The sequence below is a fragment of the Prionailurus viverrinus genome, chromosome B2 (genome assembly GCF_022837055.1).
Source record: "Prionailurus viverrinus isolate Anna chromosome B2, UM_Priviv_1.0, whole genome shotgun sequence".
NCBI classification, from domain to species: domain Eukaryota; kingdom Metazoa; phylum Chordata; class Mammalia; order Carnivora; family Felidae; genus Prionailurus; species Prionailurus viverrinus.
In genome coordinates, this window is record NC_062565.1 from 128,556,384 (window position 1) to 128,582,289 (window position 25,906).

General features: G+C 36.4%; 2 protein-coding genes across 2 annotated transcripts; one reads left to right on the forward strand and one right to left on the reverse strand.

The window, feature by feature from the left end:
- Nucleotides 1-702: 702 nt before the first annotated feature.
- NMBR (neuromedin B receptor) lies at nucleotides 703-18,118 on the reverse strand. The gene is made up of 3 exons (XM_047860073.1): nucleotides 17,697-18,118; nucleotides 4,524-4,872; nucleotides 703-1,506 (listed from the first exon to the last, which is right to left on the reverse strand). The coding sequence occupies exons 1-3, from the start codon at nucleotides 18,116-18,118 to the stop codon at nucleotides 1,105-1,107; spliced, it is 1,173 nt and encodes a 390-aa protein (XP_047716029.1). The 3' UTR covers nucleotides 703-1,104.
- A 4,967-nt stretch (nucleotides 18,119-23,085) lies between these two features.
- LOC125166515 (translationally-controlled tumor protein-like) lies at nucleotides 23,086-23,346 on the forward strand. The gene has a single exon (XM_047860383.1). The coding sequence runs from the start codon at nucleotides 23,086-23,088 to the stop codon at nucleotides 23,344-23,346; it is 261 nt and encodes an 86-aa protein (XP_047716339.1).
- The last annotated feature ends 2,560 nt before the right edge of the window (nucleotides 23,347-25,906 follow it).

The window sequence follows — 25,906 nt, forward strand, 5'->3', positions numbered from 1 at the left end:
TATAATATATATTATATATAATAAATTATATATTAATTTTATGAATTTTATATATAATTTTATAAATTAAATGTTGTATATTAATAATTTATATTAGTATATATACTTTATAATAACTAATAATCATAAAGTATATATTAATTCAGATGTTAGATTTACTGATACAAATCTGAGAAAGGGTAGCTTTTAGAATTTAATCAAGACCATGCTTGCATTTTAGAGAAAACTCTAAGATGGTAAGTCAGAGGAAACTGTGGTACTATGCCAAATAAACTTGCTTAAATGAGATTTCACACACTTGTTAGGTGGCTATTGTAAGAGAATACAAGTAAGTGACTGACCTCACCAGAATTACACTAATCTTCTCATATCTATACAGAAACATCGAAATGTTAAAGGACTTAGAAATGTATACACAAATGGCCATACAATTTTATGAATCATCATTTTGGGACATACGATACCTGTTTTACATCCATAATGTAAAATCATATTCATATGATATCTATTTTACTATTCATAATCAAATGGCATCATACCTTTTAATCACATACCTAAAAGTTACAGACATAAGCTATCTCTATAAATTATGATTAATCACACAAAGAATCACAATAAATGCTATTGACTTGTAATTAAACTCTACCTTTTTAATTTTCTATTTTATTTAAATAAAGGAAATATATACATGCAGTGGTTATGAATAAAATTCACCAGGGAAATATGATTCCTTTTCCAAATAATAGGAATTTGAATATTACCATCACTGAATCAAGTCAATATAGGAATACATTTCAAGATAAAACAAAGATAAATACAGTAGAGTTGGCTCTAACAACAGCTTAAATCCTGAAGCAATATTGATTTATACACAAACAGAATTTCATTTGAATGACTTTTAGTGTGAGATATATATTTTTCAAGGCAAAATCCTGTTCAGAGAAGAATGCTAGCTGTGTTTGTCTTGCCTTTTCTGAGTCAATCATGAAATCGCCTGATGAACCAGCTGAGCAATAGTAAGAATGAGAAAATTGTTTCTTTCTGCTCTGCTCCATAGAGATAGCAAGGTAAGTTCTTTCCAGGTAGTGAGTTGAATGGCTGAAATCACAGTGTCATTTCCTGCTTCATGCTGTTCCCATTTAGTAAAATAGAATTGGTCACCACGTTCTTAGCATTGCTTTTCAGAGATGTCATACGCACTGCAGAAGAGCTGAGAAGGTAGCTCGTTGATCTCTCTTGATAGGACTTCCTCCCACAACACATCTGGCTATTGAAATGCCTCCTGAAGCTTTCACTGAGTAGATAGAGAGCAAATGGATTGACACAAGAATTGCAAAAGCTCAGAACTCGGGCAACTAAGGTGACAATCATGTGGCCTAGAGATGAGTCAATCTCATTATAGTTGAAAGACCTATACATGTAGAGAATGTGATTTGGAAACCAGCAGAAGACAAAGCAACCCACAAAGACCAGCACAATTTTAGCCAGGCGTTTCCGTGTTTCCATCTGCAAATACAAACAAACAGTCCCTTTGGTTAAAATGAAAATGGAACCATCGACATGAGAAACATTGCGCAAAAGAAGTGAAACTTACCATAGCGTGCAAATGCATCCCAAAATACAAAAACTATTTTCCTCAACAAAGTGATGATTTTAACAGTTTGACAAAGCTTATTTTGGTTACTATGCTCTTTCATTAAATATATTTAGCAATATGATTTTAAGCATATATGGAATTTAATAAACAAAACAGATGAACATACAGGAAAGGGAAAAAGAGAAGGAGGCAAACCATAAGAGACTCTTGATGACAGAAAACAAACTGACGGTTAATGGAGGGAGGTGGGCAAGGGATGGGCTAAATGAGTGATGGGTATTAAGGAGGGCACTTGTGATGAGCACTGGGTGCCATATGTAAGTGATGGATCACTAACTTCTACTCCTGAAACCAACATTATACTATATGTGGACTAGAATTTAAATAAAAACTTGAAACTAACTAAATAAGTAAATAAAATAAAATTATTTGACAGCTTATGTAAGACCAGATGATAAATTACTAATAAATGGCTATGTCTTCAAGCTAAACTGTGACCTATAAAAACTCTTTCTTTTTTTTTAACTACTTTCCTGTTGCTAAAGTCTTATTGTGTTCACTTTAAACATTAATCATTTCTGTTTGTATTAAATCCACTGAATTAATGAACCACAAAATATATTCGGTATTAGATTTTGTTTAAATCAGGGTAATTGAAATAAAGCATGACTTTTTAAATCCTTATTAAACACACACACAAACACCCACACAGACACACAAACAAAACTTGAGATTTCAACTTCTGACTCACATAAATCAAAACCATCTGACATAACTGTCAATCCTATAAGTATTAACTATGTTAGATTACCTTTAAAAATAAAAGTACATTTTCTTTCTTTTCGTAAACTTTACATACTGTGTTTACTGTTTTATAGGAAACTCTTCAGGAATGTGATAAAGAGACAAAATTGAAATATTGGACATATATCTCTTCTAATCTAAAAATTATTTTCCAATATGTAGAGTTCAAGGTTTAGCTCGTATTTGTCTTACTTGTTTAAATATTTAAATACGGCAACATGATATGAAAACTTAGTTTATCAAAAGATATTGATAGGAGGCAAAATGATATATTCTGGGCTAAAACTACTGGTAGTCAACTAGAACATACCAAAACTGGAAAGGTTTACAATCCAAACATAACTGCTATTGGGGGGTAGTAGTGAGTGGTGACGGGGGCAACAAATAAAGGTGCAGTAAAGAGGAGGAACGACAAATGCTGTGGTCCAGATGTATCCTAGGGGCATGAGTTAAGCAACTTGACTGTAAGATAAATGTGAAATTTATATTACAAAGCAGTGTCCACACTAAAGGTGGAGTATGGGTGGAAGAATTTCATGCCAGTCTGTGTCTGGAGACACACAGGCAGGCCGTCAGCACTGAGATTACTTCTCAGCAGATATCAAGCCCCGTTACCCAGCCAGGGTTTATAAGTCCCAACAGAAAACTCACAAAACACAAGGCAGAACTAAGGCCATTTAAAAAAATAAAATAAAAGTGGAGGTTGGAAGGTGGGAGGAACTCAATTTTAGAAAACAAAGCAAAAACTCAAATACCCAAATTGAGATACAATTTGGATCACAGGGCAAAGGAAAAAGCGCAGTGAGTCTATGAACTGGATTTTTTGGCTACCATGAGGCTAGATATTTATTTTTACTCACCTATCTATGTATCTATTTATTTATTTATTTTAAAGTCTATTTATTTTGAGAGAGAGAGAACCAGCAGGGCAGCGGCAGAGAGAGGGGGGGAGAGAGGATCGAAAGTAGGCTCTGCCTTGACTGCAGGGAGCCCTATGCAGGGCTCACACTCACAAACTGTGAGACCAGGACCTGAGCTGAATTAGGACACTTAAGTGACTGAACCTCCCAGGCGCCCCACGATGCTAGATATTTAGATAATGAATGTATTAATTTATCTAACAACCATTTTAATGATTGGTTGGTTTTTTAGCTTTCAAAAAAGATGTGGATCTCTGATTCTGATGGTCATCAATAAATAGAGGTTACCTTCCATGCAAGAAACCCTTCCAGATTCTGCTGTTGCTGAAGTGTGCAAAGCCCCAGACTGTGCCTCCAACTACAGCCCAGCAAATTTTAATGATCCGCCATTCAACTTGCCTTTAACTTGGTGAAGGACACCCATCATATCCCTGTACCTACAGAACCTTTTGGAAGAGGTTCTTCGCTAAAAATACACAAATGCACAACTTGAAACTGTCCCACTAGAACAATATTTCCATCTCTTTGTGGATTAACACAACTGGTTTTACCTTAAGTTAGTGTCTCTGAGTATTTTCTAAGGAAGAAAGACTACATAAGGTGCATACTGTAATTTTTTAATTAATATATAATTTTTATAGGAAAAGCTATAATGATGAGTTAGAGAAAGTACAACTTCAGCATCAACCACCTCTTGATCACTCTCACCTTTGTTCTCTACCTTCTGTTCCCAGAGCCCCATTCTGGCATCCTACCAAACCTCATCCCCAGATCCTAGGTCCTTTCCTGATGAATTCTTGTCCCAGACTTTCTGTCATCCTTAATGGGCTAATGGGAGAATAGACAATAATTAAATAAATTTAGAGTTAATTTTCTGGTTTATTATGTTGTTTTTTGCATGAACATTTGCTGGTAAGGAAAAGCCTTCAAATACATTAAATTTTAATAACTGTAGGCCCAGATGGCAGATACGCTGGACCTCAGTGGGCTTTTACAAAGCTCTGACATGGCCACATACTGGAGATGCGCCCCCCCTCCTCCTCCCACCCCAACATCTCTTCTAGTTCAGGCTAATGCTTGTGCCAGTGCCCTGGGATTCTGTTCTAACCATTCATGGTATTGAGAACCCATGCCATAGAACAGCAGACAGCAGTTATTGCATCTGACCCACACACCCCCACCCACACACCTAACAAGCTTACCTGTTTTTTGGTATGTTCATTGTATTCTCCAGGAAGATTATGTGCACTTTTAATTAAGGTCTTTGCAATATGATAATAATAAACGCTAATAATAGCAAGTGGTATGAGGAAATAGACCAAGAAGATGAGCACTGAATGAATCTTTGGGTGTAATTCATCCGTCTGAGGGTAGGGTACACACGCCGTGAAGCTGCCATTTTCAACGCCCTCAATTCGCGTCACTTCCGAAAACACGGCTTCCGGAAGCGCCAGCAGCACGGAGACCACCCAGATCCCCACCACCTTGACGCAGGTCCACAGCAATGCCCGGGACGTCTGGATGTCCATGGGGTTGACGATGGCTCTGTACCTGGGAAGACAACATGACTCATATTACTCTCTTAGAAAGAAAAATGTAAAGGAGAAAGAGGAAGGAAGGGAGGGAAGGAAGGAAGGAAGGAAGGAAGGAGAGATCCTACTGGCTGAGAGAGAGGTGCTAAAACTCTGTTATTCCCTAGCTGTTTTGCAGTATATGGAATACTTAAAATCTCTGATGTCTGTCTACAAGACATTCCATAGCTTATTAGCACAGAAGACGGAGAAAGGAAAAGATTTTAAATTGTCATTCCCCAAATTCCATTAATTTGCTTACCTCTTTTGCAAGTATTTTTCTAAATCACACATAGTACAAGTATCATCAGTTATTGAATATTTTCATTTTTTTTTCATTTAAATCACTGCATTTTCAAAAAACTATCACTGCTATAATTGCAATAATAGACAGAAACCCTAAAATATAAAATGTCTACAAAATAATGTTACCAACTTCTATTTTGATGCTCTTCACCTTCTGTGACTTAGTCTCCCACTTTTTTTCCCTAAGGGCATTAGTAAACTTTAAAGACTGGGATTTTCTCCATAATTCAATCATAAGAACGGAAAGAACTGAAGATGAAATAACATCCTGTCTTTGTAGCTGAAATTTATTTCCTGTTGACACCTCATGAAAGCCTCTCTCTTCCTATATAACACCATCGTAATGGTAAAGGAACCACACTCCAGGACACAAGGGCTTAAAGAATATAAACAGCTAACTCAATCACACACTTTAGGGTGATCATAATGCAAACAAACCAAAATTATATGTGAACATCAAGTTATTTATATTTTTCTGAAAGTATATCAGGTTATAGGACACCTAGGAGGTTAACATGATACAGTAAAAAATTATTTTAGTCAAACAAACCTGAGCCATTTTCTTAACTCTAATATCCTTTGGAAAAATCACTTAAGGTCTTTTTCTTCATCTGTAAGGTGGGGATAAAAACATTTTTCTCAAAGTTTTGTGATAAAAAAAAAATGGAGAGACTACCTATTACTGTGCCTGCCAACTAGCAGATACTAACCATGCCATGACTCTATATCTTCTCCTTATTTACAGTTGATTTAGAATGCTGTTCTTAAAATTCAGAATACTTCAAGCAACAGAACCAGCAGATAAGGTCTGAGGTTCTGTAAAGATGTTTCCCATTGCCCGGAAGAGAGAAACAGCTCCTGGCCTCAATATCTCTCTGAGGGGAGCCTCTCTTTCTTCTTCCTGATTTGCGTCAAGGATCATTCCCAGACCCTCAATCAGAGAAAGACAGTTTGCATTTTGATCTAGAGAGTCTACCCCTGTATACCAGGACACATATAAAGCTTAAAGTAGAGCAACAGCAAAGGGCCTCAACACCAAATTAAATAAAGTAGCGAACATACTGCATTTGTTTCACCTAGACTTTGCACGTGGCAGAAAAAAGTAGGCATGTGTTTCCCACTCCCCCACTTCTGCTTAATTACATGTTCAGAAGAAAGTAAAAGTCGAATTATAATCGGTAACTAGAATTAGCTGTTTTTTTCTGTTTCTTTTTAATGTTTATTAGCTTAATACATTCAAAGAGGTGGGGTTTTTTGTTTTGTTTTGTTTTTAATCAGAGAACACTAAGAGCCTGTAAAGAATAAGAAAAGCAGGACCTGATTTCATTTCAGGTCCTGCTCCTGAGTTGAACCAAATTTCATATCATTACCTCCATATGTCTAAGAAATGTCCTTCTGCCACTATCTCTTGAATTAAATATTGTAGACATTTGCTCTTGACATCCTATTATGGAAGTTGAAGATTTTCTCTCTTATATACTTCTATCTCTCCCATTACCAACTTCCTAATTCAGTAAATTATATTAAATGTTTATAAAATAGTCACTAGATTGTTATTATGACCAACCAAATATCTCTTACTGTAGAATTAAGTAATATATTGTTTTCTTTCCTAAACATGTCTTCGATTTACCTATAGTTGCTACTTGATCTTTTTTTTTTTTGCATAATTTTCCCTGTACCTGAATTTACTTCTTTCTGTTTTTTTGCCACCTTGCTTTATAATTGGAGTCTCAGTACTTGAATCTAATTCCTCTTTCACTTTATCAAGCTCATCTCCCCCTTCTTATTGGTTTTACTTTCTAAGATGCTTTATTAGCCTTAGCGTCCATTCTTTCTTATAATTTTTTTTTATTTCCACCATTAGATTTTTAAATGTGTTTTTCAGTTTTATTTTGAGAGAGAGACTATCCCAAGCAGGCTCCACATTTCGTGTGGAGTCTAATGGTGGGCTCGACAACCCTGGATCATGCCCTGAGCTGAAACTAAGAGTCAGATGATCAACTGACTGAGCCACCCAGTCAGTGGTCCCTCTGCTATCATATATTTAATTTCTAGAAGTTCTTGTTTTGCAAGTGAATAGATCATTAGAAGAACCGTTCCCTTTATGGATTCAAGTAACTATATTTTAGTACCAATATACATTATTTTCACTTGTGGATTCATTTTTTTCTTATTTCATGTTCAGATATCTCTCTTTGCCTTTTTTTTTTTTTGGCATTAGTTACAATGATGTTACTGGAATTCATGGAAATATAATTAAATCAGATTTTTAAACAAACCAAAAATGAACCAATACACTTAAAGATATTTATTTGGTGGTGAGTTTGCTTGGCTTCTTTATGCTGGAATTTCTCCTCAAAAGTTAGGTATCTACTACCTCCCAGTTCCTATTTAAGATCAAAGTGCCAAAAAGCCGATCGCAAACTCTTTTGTACGTAGAGGAGATGGAGAAAGAGCAGGGAAGTTTTTAACTAGCCTTCCTTGTTATGTTGTCAGAAAACTCAAAGAATATTCTGAACTTTCCTTTGTGGACTTAAAAAGGAGGAAAACGTCACTCTCCTATTCCCATTTCCACCTTATCTCTAAGCACATAAACAGAAAGCATGTTGGGGAAACTGCAAAGAGGAATGGAAGTTATACCTCCTTCATTGTAATAACATTGCCAATAACATGCCGCTAACATTGTAATAACAGAGCTGTAGCAACCGCTCTTGGATTCTTGGTTTAGGGGAAGTAAGAAACCTAGTTGGAGTGTAAGGAAGGGGTAGAGAAGGCCTTTTCAACAGGGACAGTTCTTAGCCATGTCCTGCAGGAAAGGGAAATAAACTTTGGATCTTCTTGTAAATGATATACATTTGCTAGAAAGGGGAGTATTGACAATTCTATAAAGCTGGAAATTATAGTTTAAAGCAACAGATTAGTGAAGCATCAATATTAGTCCTTAACCATGGTTTATAATTGTCAGAGAAGAAGGTTTACACCAGTGTTTCATGTGCATCTTTGAAAGGATAAAAGGTAAAACAATACAGAGCAAATATGGACATGTTTAATCATCCTTTATTTAAAAATTTATGAAAATATAGGAATGAGGGGTGTCTGGGTGGCTCAATCGGTTAAGCGTCTGACTCTTGGTTTTGGCTCAGGTCATGGTCTCACATTTTGTGGATCTGAGTCCCACATTGGATTCTGCACTGACAGTGCGGAGCCTGCTTGGGATTCTCTCTCTCTTTCTCTCTCTCTGCCCCTCCCCCCCTCAAAATAAATAAACATTTAAAAAATATAGGAATGAAACAGTCCCTCAGTACGAAAACTATCTCATTAAATTTAGTAGCATAATACAAATGTGTGAAAAGTTATGTTTGTTTTCTTTTAGACAGTCTCAGAAAGGTATCCCTAATTGAAAACTTAAAAAATAATGAATCAAAAGGGATTAAAGAAAACATAATCACCATTCATGTATTAAATATCAATAAATACATATGCTTCTTCATTAATTTCTGTTTTGAATCTTGCACTTACCATATCTGTATATAGTCTAAATTTAATGTAAGGGATAATGAAATGTCATTGTATTAAAATACATATAATGAAAGTTAGATCAATTTTAGCTCATATAAAGTCATCTCAATTTCTCAAAATCTCCTTCTACACATTTCTGCACACATACTAGTTAGACTATCCATAATCTTTTTTTTTTTTTTTTTTTTTTTTGCTTGTCATTCCTTCATTTATAAGAGGCCAACAAAGAATTCAAATGTGAACAATCTGACCAAGGAGAGAAAGATATCACAAAAGCAAGAGAAAGAGGAAATTTCAAAAAGAAGTGTAGACCTCTGTGTCAAATGCTCCTTAAAGATAAAAACAAAAACAAAAACCTCCTTTGAAACTGGAGCCTATGTCTTACTCATTGTTGTATCTAAAGTGCATAACAATGCCTGACCCACAGTCATTTCTCAGTAAACGTTTGTTGAACTAATAGGGAAATGTGGTCTGAGCAGCAAGGAGATTGCTTATTAAGACAGTTTTGGAAGAGTGGGATGGTCATCGGGTATTAGGTTGAGATTAAAATGATGTCAGGGATGGAGACAAAGTCTAGTGAAGCCCAAGCTGGATCAATATTCAGAACCACCTAGAGAGCTGAAGAAAGATAGAGTCTTAGGTTTCTCTCCAGACTTACACATTCTCTAAGATATAGAATGTGAGTCTCTACATTTTACTAAGATTTTCAAATGGTTCTGAATATAAACCAGGTTCAGAAACCACTTTTCAAGTAGATTGACTGTGGCAGTAAGCATCTTTCTGCAAGACCCCTGTGAGCTTGTCTGGTGCAAAGGACATATGTTCAGCAGTAGAGAGTTTCTGGAATCCAGCAAAAGTTCAGCGTTAAGAACTAGATGCCTGCCCTTTATAATATGTCACATCATGTTTTAAAAAGTATTTATAGCTCACAGCAGTAAAATTTATTCTGAATAAAATTACTAAATTTATTATTTAAAATATCTATTCACGATCATAGAACAGAATGTCTAAAATGATAATCTTTTAAAAATAATGTAGTAAGTGGGATGTCACCTTGGAAAAAATGAAAAATACTGGATTCAATTACCGAGGGCTCAGTAATTCCGTTTGACACAAATGGATTTACCCTCTGGCCAAATCACTTTGTTCTTAACCCATTAAAGTGTGTGACTTAAATGACACATGAAAGTCTCATGAGAAGGGGAATGACAATGACAAGTCATGTTGATGAAGGCAACAGGTTGGAACTAGCCAGTCTATGATTAAAGGAATTGGGGAAGGGCTATAGAAGGTAGAGAGATCACCATCATTAATTTTACAATAGGCTCATTTTGCACCCCACTTTACTGCCTATTATCTAATAATTAACTGCATATGTGAATAAATATTGTTTTGAATTAATGGGTCACTTGTCATCCTGACACATAGATGACATAGCAGAAGTAGTTACACAGCAACCTACTGTTTATGTTAATTATGTTAATTATGTTCATGTTAATTATGTCATTTGATAAAATAATCCTGTGTAGTAAAATTGATTGGTGTACCCATTTTACAGAAAAGCGCATTGAGACTATGGGATTAAGTGATGTTGAAATAACCACAGAGCCAGTAGGCAGATGACTTAGAATTCACACAAGACTATCTTGTGACTTCAGATTCTATATTTTTTCAGCTATGGCACATCACAGAGAATGCAACTGAAGAATTAAATTCTTTACCTCTTCTACCCATTTTCTCTTCAAATGTGATTCTTTTCCAAAAATTAACTTAAATTAAATCACAATTATTAAAATTTCATTTTCAAAATATTCTTCTCAAATTTCCACAAATGATAAAAGTAAAGAAGCTCTACATTGAAAGTTGAAAAAATATTCTTGTTTGTTTATTTTAGAGAGAAAAAGAGTGAGCAAGCACATTCACACACTCAAGTAAGTTGGAGGGGCAGGGAGAGGAGCAGAAAGGGAAGAGAGAATCTTAAGCTCAGATCCATCTGATGGAGATGTGGGGCTCCATCTCATGACTGTGAGATGACCTGAGCCAAAATCAAGAGTGGGACGCTCAACCGACTGAGCCACCCAGGAACCCCTTGAAAAAAATATTCTTAATGAAAATCTGCAGAAGAAAAAAATCAAAACTTAATTGCACATATATTAATGAAGATAAGGACTTGGGATAAATAAATGTTTAATGTTTATTCTTGTTCCCCTTGAAGATCCATGAATAACTGGAAATAGAAAATACTGCCCGGCACATCAATAAATCAGTGGCTTTCACAAAGATGGGCTATGAGCCTAATAGCATTGAATATTTTGTATCAGTAATTAAAGCAATAAGTTAAAAGACAGTTCATTAAGCTTGAACCTAGCAATATTAAGCTCGGTCATCACTTTGGAGCTTGGACTGAAACTGAAAATGACTTTGGTCATACAGAAACCAATAAGAATACAGGAATAAAAACAACAAATTATTAAAAAGGGAAATGTAATGAAGACGTGTATCTTTTTGTATAGAGAAATAAACAAACTTTCCAAATACCAAAGTTGTCAGTATATTTGGTATGTGGGTGGGTTCTCCATAGAGCTTACAATAATCTACTAGTTACATAAATATTATCTAAAACCTACATACTATTTCACAAGTAAAAGTAATAATGGAAAGTAAATACACAAATATAGCATATAACTATCTCGTACTGAATATTTGATCAACACCTTCTAAAAGAGAATCATCTACAACCCATATCAGCATCAACTTTTCTAGAAATGCAGTAAGTAAAAGTAAGGACTAACTAAAAAACTTTAAGTAAGAACTTATTGAATGGAATATTACACAGCCGTAAAGAATGAGATCATGCTATTTGTGACAACATGGATGGACATAGAAGGTATTATACTAAATGAAATAAGACATATGAGAAAGACAAATACCATATGATTTCATGCATGTGTGGATTCTAAAAAACAAAACAAATGAATTAAAAAAAAAACAGAATCAGATCTACAAATACAAAGAATGAGCTGATGGGTGCCAGAGGGAAGAGGGGTGGGAGATGAGCAAAATGGATAAGGAGAGTGGGAGATAGAGGCTTCCAGTTATGCAATGAATGTCACAGGAATAAAAAGAACAGCAGAGGGAATATAGTCAACAGTATTGTAATAGCATTGCACAGTGACAGATGATAGCTACACTCGTGGTAAGGATAATATAACGTATAGAGAAGCTGACTCACTATGTGGTACACCTGAAACTAATATAACATTGTTTGCCAACTATACTCAAATTTTAATTTTTTTTTTAAAAGAGCTTGTTGAGAATGAAAAAATAAGAATGCAATTAAAACTATTAAAGACCTTGGAGATCGGTCAATCCTCCTGAGGAATCAGCAACCAAAGGACCAATGTAAATTGTTATTTTTGTTCTTTAAACACACAAACAGGAAGTGTACTGGTGGGACAGCTAACAATAGGGAAAGTGTTGAACTTCACTGACTTCCTGGCTCAACTGGAGCAGATGGCCCCTTATTTAAATGCCCCACCACAGGCAAAAGACTGACAAGGTACACCGTAGAGAGTGTTTCCACTGAGAAGTGGACCAAATAGAGTCAGCATAAGTGACTAACTGAAAGACTTGTTGCAACGTGGAGGGCAGTGGTAGAGCCCCAGAGACAGAACTCACCATGCAGCTACCTCGCCAATATAGTGTCTCTTCTCTTTGGGCCTTTCTCCACTCAATACTCAGGGAGGGAAATAATAGGATCCTATCTACAGTCCCTTGGCTCTACAGTTGAAGACATTATTCTTATTTTGCAAATGAGGAAAATACTGCCTTATGAGCATGTGTTTTGCACTATTTTATCGTCTCCAACTAGAACATCAGAACCTAACAGATACAGGATTATCACCCACATGTCCGGGGCATCCCTCCTTAGTTATAGTGTGTCCCAAAAATTTCGGACCAAGGTGCATGAATAATCTTCAAAAACTATAAAGTAGTACACAAGTTATGGCAATAGTATGAATATTGTGAGAATTATACAGCCTCTCCAATGTCTCAGATTCCTTCTAAAGAGAAGGAGAAAGGACATAAGCTAGAAGCATTTGAGACTAATGAATAAAAGATATCTGAGTTACTGGAGTCAAAGATAGCAACTTTTATTCAACAAAAAAAACCATATAAATTCAGATTAAAAACTGATACATTAAGTGCAGATTTCAATTTATCCTGTTTTATGACTACATAAAAATAACAGCTGAGCACTTCTTATGAAAAATTATCCTTTTTGCATTGGCAGCTAGAAAGTTCACAAACATGTGACTCACATTTGTGACAGTATAGGTCACCTTATAGTCTTCAACTTTTATTTTTCCTCTCCCTGGATTTCCTCCCTTTTTTATATCTGTTGTATGTTGTTTGTATCTTTGTTTTTAAGCTCCCTTAAATTCTTTTTGGAACAAGTTGAAAATAAAAAAAGTCCTTGCTCTGGTAAAATGGGTTATCTGTAGGGTGAGTGTGGAGTATTCTCTTAGGTAGGTGTGGCCAATCTGAACTCCTCAGAAGAGTTTAGAAACACGCTCTAAGTGCTAATCTCAGCACCGAGAAGTAAGGGCTTCTCAGCATACTATCCAGGGCTCCAGACCAAAGAAGAAAACATCCCCAGTGGGGCCAGCTGGTTAATCAGTACCTGAGCTTCACTCAGGAGTTTTGGTGAAAACCCAGAAAACAGATTATGGCATTCCCTCCCATCACTGGACTAAGACTCATAAGAATGCTTCTGAAGGCCTTGGGACTGTTAGATCCACGGTGTTCATTTCATCTGTTTCAATATTTTAACAAATAATTATACCGAAGAGAATATCTGTTTGCATTGGTGTAATATCCAAATAATGTTAATGATTCAAGGTTCATCATACCTAACAGAACTAGCTTAGTTATGGAATTAAATCTGAGTATCCTAACTTGCAACTAAAAGCTTGAAATCATTAATATGTTAACACTTTAGTTAGATTTGGCAAAAAATTATGTTTGCATTCAATCCAACATTGGCTATTCAATACCAGAAAAACAACATAATCTGGTACATTAAATTAATATTAATTGCATTTTTATTATTTTATAGGTTTTTAATATTTAATTTAAAAATGCATTTTAGGGGCACCTGGGTGGCTCAGTCGGTTGAGCCGCCGACTTCGGCTCAGGTCATGATTTTGTGGTCCGTGAGTTCGAGACCCACGTCGGGCTCTGTGCTGACAGCTCAGAGACTGAAGCCTGTTTCAGATTCTGTGTCTCCCTCTCTCTGACCCTCCCCCGTTCATGCTCTGTCTCTCTCTGTCTCTCTCTGTCTCTCTCTGTCTCAAAAATAAATAAACATTGGGGGCGCCTGGGTGGCGCAGTCGGTTAAGCGTCCGACTTCAGCCAGGTCACGATCTCGCGGTCCGGGAGTTCGAGCCCCGCGTCAGGCTCTGGGCTGATGGCTCGGAGCCTGGAGCCTGTTTCTGATTCTGTGTCTCCCTCTCTCTCTGACCCTCCCCCATTCATGCTCTGTCTCTCTCTGTCCCAAAAATAAATAAACGTTGAAAAAAAAATTAAAAATAAATAAATAAATAAATAAATAAACATAAAAAAATTTTTTAAATAAAAAATAAAAATGCATTTTAATTAACAGTTGTATTTAAAAAATAAGAATTGATGCCTAGTTTTACATTGGTAAATACATAAAATTATTAAGTTTATAGTTCAGCCCTAGGAATCTGGGAAATTTTTCCTCTAAAGGAAAGAGGAGAACTCATTCTCAAAAGTTATTTGCATTTTAATTAGGGGTTTTTAGAGGCCAGAAGGTCTTCAGGAATCAAAGAAATTATATCCTAAGTTTGGAAATGAAGCCACTATAATAGATAGTGATGGAGATACCTGTAAGCCAACCACAAACAAAGTATGTTTATGGGATCCCACCTGCTCAGTATCCCAGCGTGTGTGTGTGTATGTGTGTGTGTGTGTGTATGAAAAACTGTTAAAAACATAATACCACAGAGAATATGCACATGCCTTTAATCAGCTATTTCATGTGAGCAAGCAAACAAGTACATTTTCAAAACATAAAAAAAAATCATCAAGATAAAAGTAGAAAATAAACTAAAATCACCAGACTCACCATCTCGGATGGGGCCCTGTCTCTCCTCCTCCACTGGGGTTATGAAATGCCCCTGAGGCACATCTACAGTGGACACAAAAGACCTTTCCTACGATGTACCCGTTGAAACTTCTCAAAAAACCTTGGCAATTCAAGGAATAATAATCTCAAGAACCGAAAGTGTCACCCACCCAACACTTTAGTCATATAGAACAAGGTGATTTAAGCCTCAAGGTTGATTCATAAATATTATATTTCTTATTTCAGTCTCTGCTCTCCGGTGATGCTGTCATCGATGCTCTATAACACTGAAGTCCACTTCATATTGGGATGTGCTTTCTGAAATAGAATGATCTTCCTGTTTCTTTTTCTACATTACAGTGATTTCTACTTCTATACTCTATTTTCTTAAGGAAAGACATTGAAGCTATCTAATGAAGATAGGATATTTGGTTTAATGAACAATTGAATTTGTTGCTTAAAAAGTTTTCCTATTGCCACTACCACTACTTAATTTTGAATTTTTATGATATTCTTTCCTTTTGTTGAATCTAATGAATCAGCTTTCGAAATCATTATTCCTTTTGTACTCTTGGGTGCTTTGCTTTAAATTGAATTTTTTAGTCTATTTACCATTAAATAGGAAAAATCATTAATAATTTCTTAGGCCTGGAAAAGTAATACTGTGGCTTAATGGTAAAGAGTATGGACTTTGAATTGAGCTCAAATGTTGGCTCCATCACTGTGAGACCGTGAAAATGTTGCTTAATTTCAAGGCTTTGATTTCTTCACTTTAAAATAGTAATAATAATAATGCCTGCTTCATAGTATTGTGAGGGTAATAAACTCACACACAGAAAAGCACAGTGCTAACTACAATTAGTCCTCTACTTGTTTCCAAATTCACAGGAAATCCAAACTTTGGTGAGATAAAATGGGAGGGGATTAAATACTTATCAACACTTGATCACTATGTTCTGGAAGAAAAATAGAAATGTAGACAATATATAGCAGAACGTTTCCAAACCACTTTAATTGACTATTGGAATGTATTGGGTAATTTCATCACCAGTGATTCCAGTTCCTTAATTTATATTTCCAAAACACACAACGTAGAATGTGGACCAAGCAGAAGAGGCAACCCACCTTTCTTTATCCTTATTATTAAAGTATCCACGCTGCATTTACAAAGTACATGATATATATAACAGAGCAAAAAGGTCAGTAAATACATGAGTAATAGCATGTTCTCAGACCTTGGTCAGAGCCAGCCAATTTACCTGTGGGTCTCCATGACAATAGATTGAGAAAAATGGCATAAAATAAACTCTAGCCCTGGATCTTGCTGCTAGCAGAAATCAAAGCACAATGATAGTAACTTTAACTATTGTATTCATAGCTATTCAATATGTTTTATTCTAATTATTAAGTAGTATTCTTTTAACTTTCTAATTAAAATGGGTCCTATAAAGAGGGGCAGCTAAACTAAAAAGTCATATTTTAATTACAGGGTTCAAAAAACTGTATAAAAGGTAATAGAAATAGTGTCATCTTAGCAAAATGAGGTACATATAATTTACCCAAAGACACCCATTTTTATAGGAATGTGGTTTTAGAAAGAATATGACACAAACTAAAAAGTCAATAATATTTGGTTTAAAAAGACAGAAGCTCTCAACTCGCCAGTGATTGTTGTCTTTCCTTCAACAAAGATTAACTCTTCAATGCCAGAGTGATGGAAAGGTATTAATGCAAATACCGGGACACTTAGATGGAGTCATTTTCCTCTCATAACATGTAAATTGAAGAAGAGGAGTGCATCCACCACCTTAATCATCCAAGTTCAATTGTTTATCTAAATAGCTTAAGTCAACACCCCATCCTGAAGAGAATTAAACCAGGGCTCCATGCACAGTTGCCTAATAGGACATTTTGTCCGCACCCCCATGCAGACATTTCTCCTGCTTAAATGCGGGAAAGCATGATGATAGAGAGACTGAGGGAGAGGCATGGACCAGCAGTCAGCAGTCCTGGATTCTCCAGCCTGCCCTGCCAGCGGGATTCACTTTCCCTGGGCCATCAACACCTAAAAATGACATGGTTGAACTTAGTTGGTCTGCAAGGTAAAATACTAGACCTGTCTCACCTTTAAATATGTGAAAAGCAAGTTTGATATCAAATTTGTATTTGTACACCACCATTTTAAGATACTAAAATTCAGTACCTACCTGTTTGCAGGGGAGGGGGATCACTTAACTTGAGGCATTAAAGCAAGAATGTGTAGTCAACTGTCTGAAGAGCATTTACTATTGTAGTTGTTTGACTTGGAATAAATAACAGAATTTGGTTAATAAGTATAAATGATGTTTCCCCATATTTGAAAAAAAAAAACTCAACATCAAACACTTTCCTAATATTAAGTTAGACATTCTTACCTATTGACTGAACAAGGAAAGTGCACTTGTAAGATTTTAGCACATGCAAAGCTCCTACGTGATAGGGTGCCCTGTTCCCCAATTATTCTATAGCTTTTCTATGAAATAGACAGTAAAGATTTTCAGAGTGTTTGCAGGGGAGGAGGGAGACTAGGCTATGCAATTTTAGAACTACTTTCAAACTAACACAATGTTAATTATTTTTAAAGGAATATTGTTCTTATATATTTTTTCAAGCTTCACAACTCAGTCCGTTTTTAACTCCTTTCACTCCAGTTCCCAGATACACTCTCTCTCCCTCTCTCCCTGCCCACCTGCGGGCTTTCCTTTCTCCCTCGCCCCCCACCCCCACCAGGGGCACCCCTGCCCCTCTGCGCCGCTTTTCCAGGCCACCACTACCTGCGCCCTTACCTGTCGGCGCTGAGGGCGGTGAGAGTGAACACGGAAACCCCCACCGAGGTGAGCTGGATGACCGGGATCAGTTTGCAGCCCACCTTCCCGAACATCCACTCGTCAAAGAAGTAGCGCGAGGCATCCACCGGGACGCAGGTGAGCAGCAGCATCAAGTCCCCGGCGGCCAGGTTAGAGATGAAGATGTTGGGGGCGCTCCTCATGGCGCTGTTGCTCATGAAGATCTTCACCAGCATGATGTTGCCTAGCAAGCCCACCGCGATGATGAGCAGGTAGAGGGACGGGATCGCACAGCGGATCGCGAACTTGGCGCTCGTCCCGTCGGCGGCGGCCAGCAAGTCCCCCTCGGACACCCCGGGAAAGAAGCCGCTCTGATTCGCGCCTGCGGTCTGGGAGAGGTTGCAGAGAGACTTGGGGGGCATGTTCTCCTTTCCAGGACAGTCCGCTGGGTTTCATGCGCCCAGGTGCTCTGAAAAGTGCAACACCCTCTTGGCCTTAATCAGTTTCCCTCTCACGGGGACAAGTTTACCGTCTAGGGAGAGCGAGTCACGCTGCCGCGTCCCGAAGAGGATCGGGCCTTGGGGAGAAGTCTGCCCACGCTTCGGGGCTTCACTTCTGGATGGGGCACCTGGCTTCCGCTGGCTCCGAATTAAAAAAAAAAAAAAAAAGCAGAGCAATTGAGTCTTCGTTCCAGTCTTCAACGGTTTGTTCCCTTTCACAGAGGAACCAGTCCTTTTGCGAACAAAGATTTTTTTCCCTCCGGAATTAAAAAAGTACCTGCCGGACAGTTCGCGGGGAGGGGAAGAAGTCACCTTGTCCTTGCCCAGCGATCCGCAGGTGAAACCCTGGGGGCGGCAGGCACTTTGCTCTTTGCACAGTTTTGCTCTTGTTTCTGCAGTGCCTGCCGTAATGTGCGGAATTGGAGGGGATCTGAGTCCTCTCTCGCTCACTCTGCGCCCCTACATAGTTACATCCTTACCCGCCTCCAAGCGGGAGGAGCCCCAGTTTGCAATCCTCAGGATTCAGGGGCTGAGCTGTCAAGGCCTTGGCAGTGTAACACTGAATTTAGGAAAGAGAATGAGTGACAAAGGACGGAATAAATGAACGGAATTCCGCAACCCCCACCCCCCCGCCCCCCCCCCACACTCTTCTTTTCTGATCCATTTTTCTCACCCCAAAGATGGAAACTCTTTCCAACAGCTGCGTATTAGTTTTAAACATATTTACTGAAATATAGCATGCATAAAGTACACAGTTCTTAAATGTACAACTTAATGTAATCACCATTCAGAACCTACAATCTAGCTGCTATCTCTTGAAATAACCACTATTTATTCTGCCTTTTATCATCTAAGATTAGTTTGCTGCTTTTGAGCATCCTATAAATGGAACCATAAGTGTTTAATCTTGTGTCCAGTTTCTTTCAGTTAACATTGCATCTGTGAGACCCACTCATGATTTTGTGTGTAGCATTTTTTTCATTGTTGCATAGTATTCCAGTATAAATATACCCACTGTATTTATCCCTTCTAATGAAGACACTTGTATTCTCTATAGTTTTAGCTATTTTGGACAATGTTTCCATAAATACTCTTTGCCTGTCTTCTGGTGCATATTTGAATCCACGTGTACATTTCTTAGGTCACAATGATTGAATATGTTCAACTTTAGCAGAAATGGGAAATTTTCCAAAGTGAATTCCACTTTTTTTTTTCCTTCTGGAAACTTGCTGGACGATATCTATTAAGGCTGAACATACATATGCCTATGATTGGGCAAGGCTTCCCCTAAATACATCCTTGATATATATGTAATACACTATTTTTTAGTTTCAGGTGTACAACAGAGTGATTTAACAATTCCATATGTTAGTCAGTGCTCATCCTAATAAGTGTACTCTTTAATCCCCATCACTGACAACGTTGCTTTAAATAAGGTGTTCCTAAAATCAAAATGACTTTCCAAATTCACACTATCTGAGTTTAATGTAATCTTCTCAGAAGTGGCACAGTTCTGAAGTGAGCCAAATCACACTCTTCATTAGGAAAAACATTAGGCAGGTTCTTGGTAATTAAAGAAGAAAATCATGTGATAAAAAGAAAATTAGTCAAGAACTACCTACAATGATGTAGCCAGAAGCTAATGAAATGTGCCAACCCATTTCTAAAATGTACACATTTTTTTTCAGATGTTCCTGACCAAGAACAGCATTTAATTATCGTAGTTCCATTAGACAAGTTAAACATTTGCACTATAATGAATTGTATGTTTTTTAACTCGATTACAAGTCTTTACTATACTCTCCTTGGATTTCATTACTTGAAATAATTTGTTCTTAGGTTAAGTTTGGCTAAATAAAATAAGTTTGGATATATGTATATAAATCACAATTTTTATAAGTCACTTTTATATATCATATATCAAGGCCATTCATATTACTTATTTCATGTCTCTAGGAATTTTATCTTCAAAGTTACTTAAATTTTGTCTTTTAACATCCAACCTTATTATGTGAGGTAAATTAACTACTAAAGCAATCTTCTACATTATGAAATCTCTCACTTTCAACCTGCAACTATCCCATTTTAACCTATTTTATATGAAAATATATTATACTCTAAATTGCTCTATGAATATCTGTATTCTCCTCTAATTGTGTCTGTATGATGCTAAGCATTCAGATGAAAAAAATGTGTAGTCTAAAAATTGGATTAATAAATATCTAATTGCCTGACATTGTAGAAATGAGGCATCTCGATCACTAAATTTTTGCACTTTAAGTGAGTCCATATGTATTAACTCAAAATCTTAGGTTCATGGGATTGGAGAGTATAATGAATGATTTAATACTGATAGCCTTACTGATATTTTACTAAAATGTTATGAAGTTATTATTTGGATATATCACCAACTTATATTTAGGTGTAGGGGTATTGTCTCTTTTGTATAGAATCAATACACATCAGAAAGACATCTACCAAAGGGACATTTTTTAAATTATAGTCAGTGCTTTATACATCACATTAGGTTCCTTAGAGTCATATCTAATTTAATGTTTGTAAGTGTTCTGTGAGGTACATATTTGAGTCTTAATTTAACATATGAGACAATCAAAACCCATAAAGGTAAGATAACTTGCTTAATTTTCTAAAAACTTTGGTAAAATGGTATTTTGACGTTTATTATATATGCCTTCAAAGTCTACGTATCTCTTTGTACCAAGAGAATAAAATTGCATGAAAAAAATGTGATTTCTATATAATTGAAGGACACATTTTAACTGAAGTATTCAATGTTTATAAAATATATATTATACATTTCATTTCCCTGAACTGAACAAAATCTATTCAGAAGTATATGTAAACATTCCTTGTTGTTTAAAATTCATGCAAATAAGCTGTAAACCACAACCAAAAAAAGAAAGAAAGAAGTCAATGAAAACTAAGCTAATAATGATACAGATGCTACAACAAGTAGGTAAGGATATTAAAAATGTAACCAAAACCTTTACACCATGTGTTTGAGTAAGGGAGAAGAAAACATTAGCATTAACAGAGAAATGACTATAAAAAGACATATATCAAATTTCCACAGGGGAAAAAAGCAATGTCTGTGATGGGAAGTATTACAGGATTAACAGCAGACCAAACACTGCAGAAGAAAAGATTGGTGAACTTGAAATATACTAATAGAAGCTACCCAAAATAAAATATCGACCTAAAAAAAACTGAAAAAAAATGAACAGAGTATCAACACACTGTGGGAAACATTTAGTGGCCTAATCTTTCTGTAAGTAGGGTCCCTGAAGGACAGGAGAGAAAGATTTCAAATAATGGCCCCATATTTTTCCCAATTTGATGAAAGCAAATCCCAGGCAGAAGAAAGATGAAGAAAACTCTACTAAGAAGAAAAACTGGAAGCTTTCCCACCAAGATTAGGAACAAGGAAAAGATATCTTCTTTCACCACTTTTATTACACATTGTACTGAAAGTCCTAGCAATGTGATAGGACAAGAAAAGGAAATGAAAAGTACACCGATTAGGAAGGAGGAAATCAAACTGTCATTATTCAAAAATGGCATGATCGTTTATGTAGAAAATCCAAAAAAAAAAAAATCAACCAAAAATCTGCAACTAATAAATGATTAGTTGCAAGGTTGCAGGGTATAAGGTTAATATACAAAAGTCAACTGCTTTTTTATATACCAGCAATGAATAAGTAGAATTTGAAATTAAAAATGCAATACCATTTACACTAGCACCCCAAAAATAAAATACTTGCACAAATCTGACAAAATATATCTAAGATCTATATGAAGAAAACCATAAAAACTTGATAAAAGAAATCTTACGAATAAAGGAATAAATGGAGAGATAATTCTTGTTCATGGATAGGAAGACTCAATATTTTTAAGATGTCACTTCTTCCATCCTTGATTACAATGCAATGTCAATCAAAATCTTAAGTTAATTTGTGGATATTGACAAAATGAATCTAAAGTCTATATGGTAAAGCAAGAGACCCAGATTATTCGACATAATATTGAAAAAGAACAAAGTCAGAGAACTTACACTATCTGACTTGAAGACTTACTATCGAGCTACAATGACCAAGACAATGTGGCATTGGCAAAAGAATAAACAAGTAAATCAATGGGACAGAATAGAGAGCACAGAATAGACTCACGTAAACATAATCAACTAATCTCTGACAAAGAAGCAAAGATAATAATTTGGATAATACATAATACTATGGAGCAAAGATTGTCTTTCAGCAAATGGTATTGGAACGACTGAACATACACATGCAAAAAAAAAAAAAAAGAATCAAGACACAGACCTTATACCCTACACAAAATTAACCATCAACCTAAGTGTAAAACATAAAACAATAAAACTCCTAGAAGATAACATAGGAGAAAACCTAAATGACCTTGAGCATGGCAACAATTTTTTTAGATACATAAAAGAAAGAATTTATAAGCTTGACTAAATTAGTGAGTCAAAATTACATACTTCTGTACTGCAAAACTGCTGTCAAGAATATGAGAAGACAAATCACAAAGTGGGAAAAGAAATATTTCTAAATCATATAGCTGGTAAATGTTATTCAAAAATACAAACACTTAATAGTCAACAATAAAGAACCAAAAAACTCAACATTAAATAGGTAAAAGAATCTGGACAGCTTACCAAAGAACATGTACAGATGGCAAATAAGTAAATGGAAAGATGCTCAACATAATTAGGGAATTACAAATTAATAAACAGTGAGCTTTTCCACCCATTTCCTCCTCCTCCAGTATGCCCTTCTGATTGCATCCCACTTACTTCCAGCTCTGGGCTCATGCTAAGCTAGCACCACCATTGACTCTCTGCAGCCATTGTCATGATCATCTGCTGGGACCTCATCAACCATGAGGTCAGTGAGACAGAGAGTAAGACTGATGAGTCACTCAGTGGAAATGCTTTCACTGGAGGCCCTGAGGACAAAGGTACTGGAAGCATGCTAATTGCTGTTGTTGATATTGTCATGAACTATCACTTGCAAGAAACCAGAATCACAACAGAAAGCTACGAGAAGCACATCAAAGATTATATAAAATCAATCAAAGGCAAACTTGAAGAACAGAGACCAAGGAAGAGTTAAACTGTTTATGACAGGGGCTGTAGAACAAATCAAGCACATCCTTGCTAATTTCAAAAACTACCAATTCTCTACTTATGACAACATAAATCCAGATGACATGGTTGTTCTGCTGGACTACCATGAGGATGGTGTGGCCCCATATATGATTCTCTATAAGGACGCTTCACATGTGACAAAATGGTAACATAATTGGCTGCTACTTTGGATGTTACTGCCCGTTGCCATAATTGGCTGCTGCTTTTCATCCACACAATGCCAGAACTTGTGGCAACTGACTACGTGTTGTGTGATTCCACTATATGATATTCTGGAAAACACAAAACTATGGAAACAGTAAAGGATCAGTAGTTGCCAGAGGTTACCTTAGGAAGGATGCAGAGAAAAGGAGGCAGTGCACAGAGACGTTTTGGGGCAGTGAAACTACTCCATATGATATCATAATGGTGGATATATGTCATTCATTTGTCAAAAGCCATAGATGTTCCAAAGGTGAAGTCTAATGTAAATTATGGACTCTTGGTGATAATGATTTGTCAGTATTGGTTTGTTAGGTATAAAAAGTGTACCAACCTTTGCAGGACGTTGATAGTGAGGCTATGAGGGGAGGTAATGTATAGAAAATCTGTTATTTTCAATCAACTTTTTTTGTGAACTTAAAGCCACTTTAAAAATTGCTCTAAAAAATAGGGGCGCCTGGGTAGCTCAGTCAGTTAAGTGTCTGACTGGGGCTCAGGTCATGATCTCATGGTTTGATTCGTGAGTTCGAGCCCTGTATTGGGCTCTGTGCTGACAGCTCAGAACCCGGAGCCTGCTTCAGATCCTGTGTCTCTCTCTCTGCCCCACCCCTGCTTGCACTCTGTCTCTCAAAAATGAATAAATGTTTAAAAAAATGTTTTTAATTGCTCTAAAAAATAAAGTATTTTTTAAAAAAGATAACTATGATAAAATCATATTTAGTTACTAAGGTGCTGCATTTTACCTAGACATTTATGTCTATAAGAATTCCTTGGTAGAATTATCTGTTCTACATTTTAATGTCAAAAGAAGTCTTTGGGGGATTGTTCTTGCTTTTTTTTTTTTTTAATAAAACCTCTACCTATGGTTTAAAAAAAATGGTACCAAGGTACATCATAGTCAAATCAGCACTCAATGACAAAGAGATTCTGCACAAGGAAAAGATAAGCTGTGAAAGCAGAGAGCTCCAAAGCTCTCCCTAAGGGAACTAACCATATCAGGAACAGAGTATGAGGAAGTCCAAGCTAATAGATACTCTTGAAAACAATGAAACAAAGAAGGTGACGCTGACAGTAGTTCAAATCCACATGAAAAATTAAAGAATGTGGGTAAATTTAATTAGAAAGGATAGCGTATCTCTTATTTTTAAAAGCAGTTGTATAAAACAATACATATAAAATTGTATTGTTGGGCCCATAATATATAGAAACATAATAATATTTGACAATCAATGCACAAAGTAGGTGGGTGGGAACAGACCTAGATACAAGTAAGAAAAATATGCTAAATGAACCCACAAAAACAAATGAAAAGAGCCAGGATGGTAAATCGGAAAGTTACTATAACAAACAGGAAATACATACTCACTCTTTCCTCTCCCAGCATCTTTAAAAGAAATAAATTATATAAGGTAAAAATTATAACAATGTATTGTTGGGCTTGTACCACACTCATAAACAGGTATTAATTTAGTGTAAGTTTGAAGTAGATTCTGATAAGATATATGTGATAAGCCCTAGACAAACCAAAAAAAAGCAGAAAACTGCGGTGTCTGGGTGGTTCAGTTGGTTAAACATCCGACTTCAGCTCAAGTCATGATCTCTCAGTTCACAAGTTCAAGCCCAGCATTGGGCTCTGTGCTGACAGCTCAGAGCCTGGAGCCTGCTTTTCAGATTCTGTGTCTCCCTCGGTCTCTGCCCCTCCCCCTCTCATGCTCTGTCTCTCTCTGTCTCTCAAAAATGAATAAACATTAAAAAAAAAGAAAGAAAGAAAACATATAGTAGAACAACTATTTAAAGCATTAAAATGTTAAACTAGAAAACATTTACTTTATACAAAAGACAGCAATAAAGGAGGAACAGAAGAACAAAAAAGATATGACACATGCAAAAAACAACAAGAAAAATTTCACATAAAATCCAACTGTATCAATAATAACATAAAAGGTGAGTGGATTAAACAATGCAAGTCATGAGCAGAGACTGGCAAACTGCAGTAAAAAAAAAAAGAGAGAGAGAGAGAGAGATCTAAATTTGCATGAGGCAGACACACTTTATTTTTTTTTTAATTTTTTTTAACGTTTTTATTTATTTTTGGGACAGAGAGAGACAGAGCATGAACGGGGGAGGGTCAGAGAGAGAGGGAGACACAGAATCGGAAACAGGCTCCAGGCTCCGAGCCATCAGCCCAGAGCCTGACGCGGGGCTCGAACTCCCGGACCGCGAGATCGTGACCTGGCTGAAGTCGGACGCCCAACCAACTGCGCCACCCAGGCGCCCCTAGGCAGACACACTTTAGATTCAAAGGTACGCATAGGTTGAAAGGG

What these genes read in the sequence shown, in the direction of transcription:
- NMBR (XM_047860073.1), bottom strand. Translation starts at nt 18,118, where the DNA reads ATGCCCCCCAAGTCTCTCTGCAACCTCTCCCAGACCGCAGGCGCGAAT. An exon ending in ACCGCCCTCAGCGCCGACAG is followed by an intron (nt 4,873 to 17,696) that starts GTAAGGGCGCAG and finishes TTGTCTTCCCAG; the next exon opens with GTACAGAGCCATCGTCAACC. An exon ending in ATGAACATACCAAAAAACAG is followed by an intron (nt 1,507 to 4,523) that starts GTAAGCTTGTTA and finishes TTGTATTTGCAG; the next exon opens with ATGGAAACACGGAAACGCCT.
- LOC125166515 (XM_047860383.1), top strand. Translation starts at nt 23,086, where the DNA reads ATGATCATCTGCTGGGACCTCATCAACCATGAGGTCAGTGAGACAGAG.